At 49.1% G+C, this 14,313-nt stretch overlaps 1 protein-coding gene across 1 annotated transcript in view; it reads left to right on the top strand.

Moving 5' to 3' along the window:
* The window catches only part of COL9A3 (collagen, type IX, alpha 3), a 39,859-nt gene extending 26,916 nt beyond the window's left edge, over positions 1–12,943 (top strand). Inside the window, exons 19-30 of the mRNA XM_010132068.1 lie at positions 801–854; positions 1,241–1,294; positions 3,550–3,603; positions 4,269–4,340; positions 7,108–7,143; positions 7,678–7,722; positions 8,267–8,299; positions 8,679–8,825; positions 9,498–9,552; positions 10,112–10,294; positions 10,560–10,637; positions 12,573–12,943. Of these exons, the coding sequence (XP_010130370.1) occupies positions 801–854; positions 1,241–1,294; positions 3,550–3,603; positions 4,269–4,340; positions 7,108–7,143; positions 7,678–7,722; positions 8,267–8,299; positions 8,679–8,825; positions 9,498–9,552; positions 10,112–10,294; positions 10,560–10,637; positions 12,573–12,748 (987 nt within the window). The 3' untranslated portion in view covers positions 12,749–12,943. The remainder of the gene's footprint in view (positions 1–800; positions 855–1,240; positions 1,295–3,549; positions 3,604–4,268; positions 4,341–7,107; positions 7,144–7,677; positions 7,723–8,266; positions 8,300–8,678; positions 8,826–9,497; positions 9,553–10,111; positions 10,295–10,559; positions 10,638–12,572) is intronic.
* The last annotated feature ends 1,370 nt before the right edge of the window (positions 12,944–14,313 follow it).

The raw sequence follows: 14,313 nt of genomic DNA, 5'->3' as shown, positions 1-14,313 counted from the left end.
GACCCCTGGCAGCGAGGAGCGGGCATTGGGAACAGCGACCGAGGTGGCCCAGCTCTTGCTGAGACAGCTCCTGCACCTGGTTCAGGGCAGGCGACCAGATACACAGGAGAGTCAGCAGTGGTTTAGTAAACCTCAGAAGGAAGCCTTCAGGCTTTTGTCAAAGTCCCAAGAGCAAGCTTCATCTTTGGGGAGCAAAAGGCTGAGCATCTGCAAGCAGGAGCAGGATTACCTCATCTTGCCTTTTGGAGACTTTCCCCCCACCTCAGGAGAAAAGCTTCCATGGAGCTTTAGTTTGGCACCTACGTGGGAGATAAAAGGAAATCGCAGGCAGACCAAAGCAGTCCAGCCGGAAAACGTCTTTTTTCCTGTCCCTCTCCCTCCTTTCTGAATTTCTGCATTACTGCATCACTGTTCTTGCTAATCCTCACGTTCGAGAACATGCTCAGGAAGGTGTTTCTCCTTGCCTGAAGGTGATGCAGGAACGAATGAAACGGGGTGTCCTGAGCATGCCCCGAGAGAGCATCCCTGTCTCGCTGGGCCACTTCAGTGGGAGATGGGTGGTGGTGGCACTGTCCTGGGGCTGGCAGTCCTCCCTAGTCACTCCTCCCAGGACAGGCTGCACAGTTCCCCTGGCCTTTAAATGTCTGTTGTTGAGAGGTTTGTTGTTGCCTTCTTAAAACCTTAAAAGTTTAAAGCTGTTTTTATTCCCTGGTTTTAACTCCCTCCTCCATTGCTGCTCCAGGTAGGACATGACTCTCTGAAATTATGTCCTAACAGAGCGTTTCCTTTCTCCTCTGCAGGGCAGTCCTGGAGAGATGGGAGAGGCAGGTCCCTCTGGAGAGCCGGGTATCCCTGTACGTATCCCCATCAGTTACACCTACCATGAGCTCTGCTGAGGGTGTTTTAGATCAAACTGCGAAGCTGGAGCCCGTGTGCTGCACAAATACGGCTTCAGCAACGTGATAGGTGCTGAGTGCTCCCAGGCAGCCCCGTGCTCTCATGGAGCTGCCCAGGAGCATGGTGTGTGTCCACAACAATGGATGAGCACCTCCTCGCACAGCTCCCATGCTGCAGCAGAGGTCACAGCCCTCCAAGGCAGGCGGTGTGACCTAGTGGATGCGCTGACAGGGCAGGGAGTTGGGATGGACAGGTCCACGACTAACTTCTGGCGCTGCAGCGGGGTGGGAAGGGTGGATTTGTGGCTCCTGAATGGCTCGGCTGACTTTGGTGTTATTGCCAGGGCGATGTTGGTATTCCTGGAGAGAGAGGTCTGCCAGGACCCAGAGGAGCAACTGTAAGTACCACACTGCTTGTAAATCAAACAGATACCAGAGAGAGCTCAGGACACGGGGAGTACGCTGGCTAAAGTAAAAAGCCGCGTTATCTCCTGGGGCATCATCTCTGGGGAGTTGTGGCAGCAGAGGAATTACTCCCCCGTAAGTGGGTCAGATCCTGCTCTCACTGACAGCTCTGTGCAAATGCAGAGTGATTCCTCCCATTTTGTTTGGCAAAGAGAACTGTAGCTGTCCAAGAGGTTTTCGGAGCTGCTGCAGTCAGGTGGAGCGACTGGACAGTCAGCACTGCCCTCATTAGACACGAACACCAAGGTTCAGCTTGTGCTGAATGCGAGTCATGAGCCAGGCAAAACTCCCGTGAGGATGCTGCAGCACATTACCACCAGCACATGCAGCACGAATCCTTCCCGGTCCTCTCCCCTTCCCCTGGAGTGGTGGAGGTTCACCTGAAGCCGTACAAGCAACACAGCTGGGAAGGCGGCTCGTTGTCATGGTGAATGACGGGGCGTGAGAAGTGTTAAAACGTTGGTAGACCTGTGGGAATCTCTCGCCTTCCTCACCAGCAGTCTCATGCTTTTCCCAACTGCTTGAAAACGCCCCGGAACAGTTTCCAGGTGGGGAATCTGCCCGCACATGTCCTTCTCCTGCCGCAGCATTATCTTGCCGGGAGCTGGTAGGTGTGAGCCCTGAGGATGTGAACCCCCCACCACCAGCTCTGGCAGTTTTCACTGTTACGCTGAGTACTGACAACGTTTTGAAACTTCTGGGTTAGAATCCGCTGAGGTCCTCAGTGGAACTTGTTCTGCTTTCACTGCATCCCCTGCATCATCCCGGCTCCTGAGAAATAAACTGCCATGCAAAACCTGTAAAGAGCAGCGTGGCTGCCAGTTGTGTCCCTGCTGGACAGCAGCGCTAAGAATCAATTACAGCAGGGTGAGAAAAACCTCGCTTTGTTCCCTAAAAATGCCAGGATACCTTTTCTTTGTCACCCTTCACCAGTGCCACCGTTGTGGTTGGATCTGACCTTCCAGTGGTTTTCTTGGGCTTTTTGATCTTGTCTTTTTTCCCCCCTCTCTTCACTTCATCTCGAAATCCAGAAGCCCACAGCCAGTCTCACGTGATTTCTGATATGTGCCACTTGGAAGATATTGAACCCTGGGATGATTTATTGCTTGTGAGCAGCCGCTCTTTAAACTTCCAGGGAGAGGGAAATCAGCCTTAGAAGTAAACCAGATTATTAATGTTTGCTTTTAGCTCGGCAGTTCTTCATCAGAATAGCTGGCCCCACAAAAGGTGTCGTGTTTACAGCCAGAAATCCAGTGCAGCCGAGCTGGCTGTGGTGGTGCCGACTTCTGACGTGGCTGCAGAGCAGCGAACCCATGTTTATTTCTAACCTGGGTTTCTAACGTCTATGAAATACAGGTAACCTGGGCTGTTCCCGGAGAGCTGCAGGATTTGGCTGGTGTTAAGGCAGTTTGGCTCCAAACGCTGTGACTTTATTTAGCAGAGTGTACCGAGGGTTTCTGCCCGTTCAGAGGCTGTCGGGCTCTATCAGGTCCCACCACTGTTAAAGTCACCAGCACAGCAGAGTCATTTTGGTGCCATTTAACATAACTCTCCTAGAGCTCTACTTATAACCCTCAAGGTTCCCTACTGAATTACAAGCAGAAAACAGAAGTGGAACCAGTAACCACCAAATTATCTGTTCTTTAGCCTTTTGAAGACAATGCTGCTTTATTTTGGCAGTTTGGCTCCTTCGTGTGGGCAGAGCCTGGTGCCTGCACAAGGTTATGGCTGTGCTGATCTCGAGAGCCAGGCAGGGATGAGGGCAACTGGTTTGGATGGAACCCTGAGTCACGCAGCCACACGAGGATGTTTTATGGTAGTTTCTTGCAGAACTGTATCAATTAAAAGCGTAACACTGGGCTGGCAGATCCCCTCCGTGCGTATCGTCCACGCTCTGCCATGCTACCGCTCTTTGCCGTCCTTGATCTTTACTGCCCCTGAGCGTGGTGTGTTCCTAAGCATTAATACACACAAATAACCCTTTCTGTTAATAATGTTAACAAGGCTCAGTAAACATCACTCACCACTTTATGATGGCTCGTCAGGTTCCTCAGCAGTGCCACTGGGCAAAGCGTGCTGAGCAGACCCCTGCGCTCGCTCTCCGCTAGGAGTGAGCCAATTTAACTGCACAAGTGACTTTCCCAGTCCTCGATTTTCTCCTTACTGAAGCTTATCTTTCTCTTTCCAGGGACCGCTTGGTCTCCAAGGCCCGAAGGGAGCCCCCGGTGTCAGAGGTTTCCAGGTCAGTACACTGACAAGGGAATTTTCCGTACATCTTGTTTTGGCAGGTCTCTGTTTCCTGCAAACCTCTGGCCAGATGTGATGTTGTGATGGCAACAAGTGATAAGGAGAAATGTCCTCCCATTTGCTAGAACCGGTTTGATACCTTTATTTAGCATTTGCTTGTAGAAGAAGGGTTTAAATTTGACCTGTGTAAAGACACCTTAACTACTTGACGTGGACACCCGCAGCCTCTGTGTCTTCAGAGAACTCCTCTTCCCTTCCTCACTGGGGACTCTCCTGTTTCTCCCCCCTCGCTCCCACTGGAGTGTTCTCCACCACTCACCGTGCCCCAGTGAAACTGGCTGAAATGCAGCCAGCGTACGGCGCTGCCTCCCGGGAGCATCACTTGGTCGGCAGTCACAGATGTGATGTTACACTGGAAGACCCAGCCGAAGGCTGGAGCGCTTTGCCAGGGTGGCTGCCCACGGGGGTGAACCGGCGCAGGGGATGGGGTGAGCTGTACCAGCCACCTGAAGGGCTTAGCACTGCAAGCTGGCGCTTTGCCAGGGTGGCTGCCCACGGTGGTGAACCGGAGCAGGGGATGGGGTGAGCTGTCCCAGCCACATGAAGGGCTTAGCACTGTAAGCTGAGCTTGGTTTTTTGTTGCTGTTGTTTTCCTAACAGGGTCCCAAAGGTGCCAGTGGTGAACCTGGCCTTCCTGGTCCAACTGGAATTCGTGGGGAGGCAGGTGACAGGGTAAGGAGACGGCCGTAGCTAATTCCTGCTTGGGGGCTGTGAAATACGGGGCCCCCAGCCACGGTGTAGCGGATGTCAGCCCAGCAAACACCAGCAGCCTTGGTGGGAGGTGGGTCCACTGGGCATCCCCGAGGCTGCTGCACGCCCTGCGGCAGGTGGCAGGATTCGTGCATCTCTTCTGTTCCTGTCCCCGTTTCTGTGTTGGTTCAGCAACTCCCACTGTTCTTAGACAGGATAAGTTGTTAAAAGAGATTCCGGGATCCTATCCCGGTTCATCCATTGCCATGGCTCAGTGTGGGTTTTCTGGATGGCTTTTAAATTACAGTTTGCTAGTGAGTTCCTTCTGCACAGCAGCACACCTGGGCCCCACGCCTCAGAGCGAAGGGGACTTCATTTCAGTGAATTCACCCTCATTTAAAAGAAGCCAGCAGGGCAAAGTGAACACGTTTGTTCGGGGCTTGCAGGAGAACAGTAGCGATGTGTTCACCGGCTCCCTCAACTCCAGCTTTAAGGTGAAGTTTCTGTGTACGCCACCGCAGCGGCACCACGGGGGTTCACAATGGCCCCTCTGTGCTGGCTCCAGGCAGGGTTAAAAAAGCCTCTTGGAGGGACTGTGAGCCTGGAAGTGTGAAACAGGAGGGTTATTGTGGAGCTGCGGGGTTCTGGCTGTGCGGAAAAATGTACATTCGGAGGGGAAGTGGCCCCTGCACAGGGCAGCCTGTATCCAGAGAGCTGCTCCGAGCAGGGGGAGGGAAAGTGTTCTGCTTAAGGGGAAAAAAAAAAATTGCTGGGCACAAAATTTGAGCTGGAAAACCTTGGACCGTGGAGTGGACAGAGAGCACAGCAGGTGCTGCCCAGATGCAGCCTGCCCATTCTGACAGGTGTAAGGAGAACTGGGATACGGGATTGATTCCGTTACACCACCCCAGCTAATGATTAGCTCTCCTGAGATCAGCTGAGCCTTTTTTCCTTTGCAAAAAACAGCCAATTCCTACAAGCCTGAGTTAACAGGTACTGATGCCTTTTCAGGGTCCTTGGACCGACTGTGGCTGGGAACGTAAACCAGCGTGTCAGTGAGTGTATTCGCTGGCAGGGAAAATAGAAGAGGTTTAGCGTCTCTAGAAGAGGTTTAGCGTCTCTAGAAGAGGTTTAGCGTCTCTAGAAGAGGTTTAGCGGTCTCAGCTCCATACTGGGGTCACTAGATACCAAAAATGTTGGTTGTGTTTAACTGATAAGGTGACACAACTGTGGGGACTGATGGCGGACACGGAGCTGGTGGTCCTCAGGTCCTGTCACTTGTTCCTGCTGCTGTAAATGACAAAATCTTTTGGGCTAAGCTTTGCTTTAAGGGAATATTCCTCCCAGAACACGGACTTCAGTGACTAAACTCTGTTTTATTGGCATAAACTTCCATAGAGCCTTGGGACTCTGGGAAGTCGGGGATATAAATGTAGATGATAATGTTCAGAAAAGAATATATCACTGTCACCATCGTCAGATGTAGAACGGGAGCTATTAATAGCTGGAGCAGTTCCTGCATTTCCACATCCCATTGTCAGCGTTGCTGCAAATTATTTTTTCTCTAATAGAATTTGCCCGCTTTGTAACTTAGTCAGTGCTTGACTAGAGCAAAATGCCATGTCCTGTTCCGTGTCCTCCTCGAAGATTCTGTTCTGCTGAGCCATCCCTAGATCTAGGTATTACAAAAGATGCGTTGGCAGATGCCAGACTGATGAATGTGCTGTAGAACACCTGTTTGAATGGTAAAGCGGTTGAATTTCCCATGTAGATTTTACAAAATAGAGAAACAAAACCCAGGGCTCTCCTGAAATCCCTGTGGGCTCTGACCCAAAGTCACGAACAGGGCTGCCAATGTCCCCCGTCCCTCTGTGAGTGGCGGGTAGATCATGTTGGAAGGGTTTTTCACGTTGCCTGAACTACTCCTCGGGTGATAATGAGATCATCATCTAAACGTATTCCATTCCTGTGGCTGCACTGGTCTGTGAATCTCAAAGTCAGGAGCACCTCAACTCTAAATCCCCAGGAAAACCGACAGCCTAACAAAGCCTTGAAAAACCAGCCTGACGTTATGCCCTAGTTGACGTCCATTTTACACCACGAGTAAATCCACTCTCCCCCTCGCATCTTCAGGTGTGAAGGGCAGAGATCAGTCACCCACCAGCCCCACCCAGGACCTCGTCCTGTAATTTGTGGAATTGCTGTCTCGGTTGAGATAGCGAGGTGACAGTGATGGCAAGTGGAGGGGCAGAGGCAAACCAGAGTTCCTGCCCCTGGGACGGATGTGGAAGGTGACTTTTGTGACCCAGGTTTTGAAGACCAGGGTTAAAAGCACAGAATTCATTTTAGTTTTATGTAGGAAATTGAGAAGGATGGTATGAAAAAGGCCAGTGTAGATAAGCTGGGCCAGGCAAGACAGCCCCTCTGGTCTGGCTGGATGAGGACCCGGTGGGCAGAAGACCAGCAGGCCTGAGCTGGGAGGTCCTGCCTGGTCTGGTGGCTCTTCTGTGCCATCAGTGGCACAGCGAGAGGCGCAAGAAACCGTCCTACAACACAACCCAGTGACTGTAGAGAGAGCTACGAAGCCAGCAAGGAAGCTTAAAACCTGAATAAGATTTGGACCCTCCTCCTTGGCAGCTGGGAGACTAATTCCCAAGCCCTTGCTGAGCGGGTGAGTCTGACCACATCGGGAATTCACAGGACAATCACAGTTGGAGCTCATTTGCCTCTTTCTTTGACTTATTCCCAGGGTCCCACTGGTGTTCCTGGTCCCAAAGGTAACCAGGTAAGTGATCCCTGTCACGCTGTGGGCAGCAGAGCTATTTAAACCGTACCTTAGGCGCAGCCTTCGACAGCACAAACTACTTTTCCTCCCTCAAATGAAAATATTCTGGAGCAGGCACCAACAAAACCCTCTTAGGTTTTTTTTCCCTGCGTTAGCGACAGAGCTCAGGCTGTTCTCAGGGAGCCACAGGAAAGTGCGGTGGTAGACACGCCGGGCTCGTGCTGTGTGTTTGGTAACCACGAGACGTGCCGTACACGAGCTCCTCGCACCACGTTCCTCCTGAGTTCAGTTTAAAAGTGCAGCTTTCACTGAGTTTCATGTGCTTGATGAAGAGAATTTGTGTAGCTTCAAAGCTCGGCGCACCAACAGACTAATTTAATACTTCGCTTTTTGCTGCTTAATTGCCATAGTGAGATTAATCTCGACCGTGAGCTTTTGAGGCAGTTTTCACCAAATCAATGGCTTTCATTAATCCATGACTGGGGTTTTTGTGGGTTTTTATGTGCGGTGTTAATTTTGGTATCCCACTTTCAGGGCATTGCTGGAGCAGATGGCCTCCCAGGTGACAAAGGAGAACTGGTAGGTGACTTAAATTCAGTAGAATTGACTCCTCAAATAACAAATGGGTCTAGAGAACCATCTGTGGAGAACTAACATGGTCAGTCAGGATTAACTCTCCAAGAGCTCCAGCTGTGATGGCTGCAAGAAGGCGGCAAGCCAAGCCTTTCCACCACCATATTCGTGGTGTGCGTCAGCTCTCCTCTGGTCTTCGGGAAGCACCAGCCAGCCAGCGTAGCCTCGGCGGAGCTGGGACACAGCAGCACTCATTTGTCATTTTGCTCCTCAGAGCGGTTGCCACGGCTCTGACTGCAGGGGGTTGGTCCATCTCGGGAGGCAGCCAGGACCCAGTTCAGCACTGGTACCCGCGGCAAGTCTTGGCATCAGAGTCTCTCCCTGCTGTGTCAGGGCTGAATCTGGTCTCCAGCATCCTGGTACTGTGCTGGAAAAGCCCATTAGGTGCCACGTGCATCTCTCGTGGCTTCCCAGAACTCGGGGGATTTGACTTTAGATGCACATTTTCTGAATGGATCATTGTTTCTTATTTCCCTTTTCTTTCCCACAGGGTCCCTTTGGTCCCCCCGGCCAAAAAGGAGAGGTATGTGTCAGACATTGCGGGCTCACATCCCAGAAGGTTTGGGAGTCAACGTGCTTATTGCATCTTTTGATGATGTATCGCCGTGAACTCTGTTCTGCCGTTGTTTTGTAGGAGCATGATTTCTTCATGGTCATGCTGGAAAATGTGGGACAATGACAATTTTCTGTGGCATTCAGAACATTCAAATGTTTTTGATAACTTTGCTGCAGCAAGGACTCCTATTATCATGTGAAACCACCCATACGGTGTAAGAGACATACGTGGTCAGCCAGACCAGTTAGGGAAACCCGAAGAAAGGCTTAAGTAATCCCCACGAGAAACGAATGGACCATGTCTTCCATCTTGAGTGTTTGTGGGGTGTTTTTCTTTCTCACTACAGCCAGGAAAAAGAGGAGAACTTGGTCCAAAAGGTGCCCAAGGACCTAATGGAACAGCTGGACCTCCAGGGATCCCAGGACATCCCGGGCCCATGGGCCATCAGGGGGAGCAAGGCGTTCCTGGCATCACAGGAAAACCTGGGCCTCCAGTGAGTACTGTCAGCCTCTGGGGCGCAGTCAGGGGTCTCCGACGTGGACAAACGGGTGGTGGCATTCGGATGGGTATTCCAACAATAAGGGCCTGCGTTTGAGCAGGCAAAAGTAGGTAACTGTGCAGGGGAGCTAACAGCCAGCACCGAGAGCTGACCGGTGCAGGAAGATGAATAGTTCACAAGGTGCAGAATTGAAGTCCCCCTGGAATGCACGTCTTGGAGAAGTCACCGTCTTCTGGCAATGGCACACGAACAGATCAGCCGTGTCATTGAAACCGGCTGTAAGTCACAGTTCTCCTTTCAAAAGTGAGTGAGATCTGGGAAATTTAATTTAAAAATACAATCTCTCTTTGCTATGGTCAATGTTACACCTCTGTCTTGGTCCAGAGCTCCTGTTTCATCATTTAGGAAAGGCCAAGTAAGCCCCAGATTAAGTATCTGGCCTAACATTAAAACTGAGCTCTGCCATTGGTGTGACAGAGCTGTGGAATTGAAACCGCCATCTTTTGAAGAGTGGGGGCAAGAACCCCACTCCTCCTCCCGCAGGATCCTGTGCTTCTTCCTGAGCAGCTGGGAGTGTGTTCTGAGTCCTGAAGCTTCTGTCGGGGTGATTATTGGTTTGTATGAGGACAGATTCTTCCCTTTTGCTTCTTCTGCCCTTTTTTTCAGGGCAAAGAGGCCAGTGAACAACACATAAGAGAGGTCTGTGGGGACATGATCAGTGGTGAGTAGTACTGAGAGAAAACGGACTTTAATTACACGTTGAGCTGAAGACGAGTCGGTGCTGAACATCAGACGGCTCCTGAGATTTGTTATTTTTCTGTCTTAATAAGAAAGAAATACCTTGACCTTAAACATCAGGAAATTATTCAGGTCACCTTGTTGTCTGAGATGTCTTTCATTTCTCTAAAATTAGTATTTTTAAATGATTTGTCATGGCAACACACAAAGCATGCTGAAAGGACACAAGCATCCTGCACGCACACCGGCGAGCGTCTGCCCTGAGCTGCGTCATTCCGAACCTCGGCTCCCACCTTGGGTCCCCTCCACCTCCCTGGAGCAGGGCTTGGGGCAGGGCCAGCTCCCACCGAGTTCCTCGTTCTCCAAAGTCACTGCTGTGCCTTTAGGGGTTACGTTCGCCAGTTGGGATGTAGTAAACTCTGACAGCTTGTTTCAGAAAACTTGATATAATTATTTAAAATATCATTTTCTAGAATGGTGGCAGCTGACAAACAGCCAGGATTGAAAATGTTGGACTCATAGGTTTTAATTGTGTTTTTCAGATCAAATTGCCCAATTAGCTGCTAATCTGAGAAAGCCCTTGTCTCCTGGAATGACGGGTCGTCCCGGCCCAGCGGGTCCCCCAGGTCCCCCTGGAGCTGTGGGAAGCGTTGGACATCCTGGTCCTCGCGGTCCTCCCGGATACCGAGGGCCCACAGGAGAACTCGGTGATCCTGGTCCCAGAGGTAAGAGTCAACCAACCTGTTTTCATTTGTGCCCACCGAAATAAATTCGGGACTTGTACTAATTGTGGCGGTGGAGGAGGAAAAGTGAGGCCTTGGGCCTGATGGGAGCTCAGGAGGGCGGTTGCACATCATTAGGGATGCAGCATAAGCAAAGATCTTATCAATGGCCCGAGGACTTGGAGCTTCTCTTGGTCTTCTCCCTTCCTGTCCCCGATCCAGCTGTGGTGCACAACTGATTGCTGGAACTGTCTGTTTACCGTTAAAGGTGACACTGGTGAAAAGGGAGACAAAGGACCTGTTGGCCAAGGTATTGATGGGCCTGACGGCGATCAAGGACTTCAAGGTAAGGCTGTGCAAATAATTAATTTCACCAACCGTGACTCCAGCAAAGGCCTAAGAAGGACAGCTCTGCGTATCGTTGGCAGGAGTTTATAACCACTTGGTCCCGGTAATGGGTAGAGCAGGGAGGTTCTCCTGGGGGCAGGGCAGGTACAGACCGCTCCAAGTAGACGATAATTAGTTTGTCCCCTTTTACACCACCCTGTCTCATCAGAAACGTTTTGGAGATGTTTCTGAGAAGAGGCTGCTGGGACAGCCAGACTCTTCGGTTGTTCTTGGGTTCTTCCTCTCGTGGCTGTGAGAGGTCAGGGGGTTTATAGAGCGGGAAGTCGGAACCTTCCTAACTGCCTCCCCAGGCTGCCAGTGACAGGCTACTCCTTCCAGTGGTATTTCACAGGCAGCAGCTAACGAGTTCATTACCAAATAGCGAATTGTCCAGTTAACGGGTGAGGCTCTGGCTCCAGACTAAGGCTCCCTGACGGACACATGTCCTTCTGGCGCTCTGCGTAAAGCCTGCCCGCAGTGAAAGCTACAGCCTGGCCTAGCAGCTGTACACCTCCAAAACCCAGCTCGTGTTTCTGGATCAAACGCGAGAAATCAGGGACAATATTGAGCTCTACCAGAAACAAACACAACTTCCCAGTGCGGTGATTTGGAGAGAGTGGTGTTGCTGCTCCGTACCTGGCTGTAATCCCAGTTCCTGATGCCGTGAATCATTTATCGCAAGATTCAAAAATTAATTTATGCAAATTAACAGGTATCTATTGGAAACCTGGAAGAATATTCTTTATTTTGCTCACCTATTAAAGCAGCTTTTCTCATTGGGATTACATTGTGCAATGAGGCACCAGACACAGGTTCTGCAGCCATATAATTTCATAAAACCAGAATATTTATATCCAGGTGTCTTAGATTTGTCCACAAATTAATGTTTTCTTTCCCAAAACATGCAAAAAGAGGCTGTTTCCCATGTTAGATACTGAGAGTGTTTGTCCTGCTGTGAAACATGAAGGTTGTAGATGCAATTTGTCGCTTGCATGAATAAAAAGAACCAGTCACCATCCCACTCTCGTAGTTAAGACAGAAACGCAGGTCTGCAGAGCTGCTGCAGCTGCCCCTCAGGGAGATGCAATCGTATCGTACGGTATTTTAGAAAGCTGCAGTAGCTTCCTGCTACAGAAATGAGTGTGCTGTGATTGATTTTTAGCATCTGAAGGAAAAAAAGAAGTGACAACAATAGCTCGAGTCTGCCCAAAGCAGGAATTATTTTTGCAAATAAACAAACTGTATTTCATCAGGAGCAAATTTTAATTAGGCACTGGTATAAACAAAACTCCTTATCCGTAATGTCAGGGAGATGTTCTGTATCATCGTTCTCTGCTCTCCTCCCTGACTCAGACTCTGAATCACAGACCTCAGGAGGTGCAGCAGAGCAGCTGAAGGCCACAACAAGCCGGTGGCCCAGACGGGGGGGCAGTGCTGAGCGCTCCTGTTGTCACAGCAAGCTGTGAGCTGGTGCATCCAGGACATCCCTTGAGCAAACTATTCAGGGATGATGGAAAATAACTCTGGTTACAAGTTACCGGTTATTCTTGGAGTCATGCCCTAATGGAGACAGTACTGAGATGGAGGCCAAGTCTACAGTGGTCAGAAGTCAGAAGAGACACATGTGGTAACAAAAGTGCAATATGAAATGTCCATAAAATACCCGGACCAAGGTAACTCCAGTAAAGCCAGAGGTACTCTAAAAAATCCAACGCACGTACTCCAGAGTCAGGGTAAATTTATTCAACACCTTGTAGTCAACAGGCCGTAACAAGTCTGCTGTACAGACAGCAAAGCATTTTAAGAACTCTAAAAGTAACACATCTATACACACGTATATTAAAAATAAAGGGAAGGAAATAATTCATGTCATCTTTTCCCCCTTCTTGTTTAGGACCACCTGGTGTACCGGGAATTACTAAAAATGGTCGTGATGGTGCTCAGGGTGAACCTGGTCTTCCAGGGGATCCTGGGACTCCTGGTGCTATTGGGGCTCAAGGAACTCCAGGAATCTGCGACACGTCGGCCTGCATGGGAGCTGTTGGAGCATCAATTTCCAAAAAGTCATAGAACAACAGTACAAGAGCGGAGAAGTGACTGAGTATTTAAATAAACGGTGCTTTGTAAGAAAACAGACAGAATCCTCCTAGTGCTAAACGGACACATGGTCCTTCTGTTGTATTAAGTGGAGACTTTGACACAGTTCTATGAAAAAGAAAGCATCAGATGAAACCTCTAATTAAAGATGCTTTATGAGTATTTTTTTCTTCCCCCCAATTATTTTCCAGAATTTTAACTGCTAAACCACCTCACCCTCCCTTTCTCCCTTTGATCAAGAGACCTGCAAAAGGAAGCGTTGCTCCTTTTTACCTTCACCCCCTCTTGGTGTGCTAAAGATCACGACTTGTCTGTCTAAACGTTTGTGCCCTGTCAACTGCCTTCCTTGGTGCTGCTCCCACTGACTTCGGTTACAGGTTTCTGCCCTCAGAAACATGTCGTTAAGGTGTTCGGGCACCGGCAGTGGAAATCAGGCATTGAAATATCCTGGATTTTGGTATCGTAAGGTTCTGGCCTAAGTGAAGACCAGAGCTGTCAGTTTTCAGACAGCACCTCCAGTATCTGCCAAGACTCGTAAATAAACAGTCACCCTCTTGCCATCCAATTCTGCAAAAGGTGTAATGTGCATATTTTAATTTACAGGGGAGAAGGTTTGTGTATTGTCATATGATAATAAAGGTAATTAAGTAAGTAACAGCATTTTCATGACCTCTACTTAAGCTATTTGCACAGTAATTGTGAGTGAAACCCCCAGTAAGAAAGGACAATCTTCAAAGTCCAGCCAAAGCCACCTGTACCAACTGGTGTAAAAATAAAAGGAGATTTTTTTTAACTGTTTCTTTGTGATGTTGTTAAGTGTCATTATACACATCAAATTAACTCCGCTCAACTCCACTTTCCAGAACGGTTTTACTAGGACTGTTTGGAAATAAACTGCTGCACAATTGTCCAGATCTGTGATTTCAAACAGTATTTGTCTGCTCAAACCTGCTGGCATCACCTATTTTAAAACCATCGATAACCCCTTTGCAGCTCACACACTGTTCAAGTTCTGCCCTACGTGCCAAAGCCTATGACCAAAGGAGTGATAGTTATCTCTAAACAGGGGAAGACGTTGTGCATTTAAATAATCTGTTTACAATGTGCCACTTCGGGACGAAAGGAACAACTCAAGAACGTGTTGGACAGTTGTGTGGTAGACATTAAAAATAGTTCTGTAGTTAAAAAAATACGAACACCATTGTATTGCTCTTTGGGGCTCAGAGTGTTAAAATCCGTAAGGCAAACCCAGACTTCCTATCAGCACAATCTAGACACTGTGCCCTTAATAAACCAGTACAACCTTTAACTTTGTAATGGAGAAAATGGACATTAAAATATGCTGCTGGTAGTGCTGTTATACGCTTGACGAGTGCGTTTGCATCTCATCATTAAAATAACAGCACAGAGCGACGTTCTACGACTACTCCTAAAGTACTGGATCATCTTCGAATGAAAAAGAAAAAGCACACCAAAAAAACCCTAAAGCAGAACAGTAACAGGAAAAGAACAATTTTTTTTTTTTTTTTTTTTTTTTT

The sequence above is a fragment of the Buceros rhinoceros genome, unplaced genomic scaffold, assembly GCF_000710305.1.
Source record: "Buceros rhinoceros silvestris isolate BGI_N320 unplaced genomic scaffold, ASM71030v1 scaffold15542, whole genome shotgun sequence".
In the NCBI taxonomy this organism is placed as follows: Eukaryota; Metazoa; Chordata; class Aves; order Bucerotiformes; family Bucerotidae; genus Buceros; species Buceros rhinoceros.
Note: the sequence above shows the minus strand (reverse complement) of the source record. Positions and strands in the feature narration are given on the sequence as shown.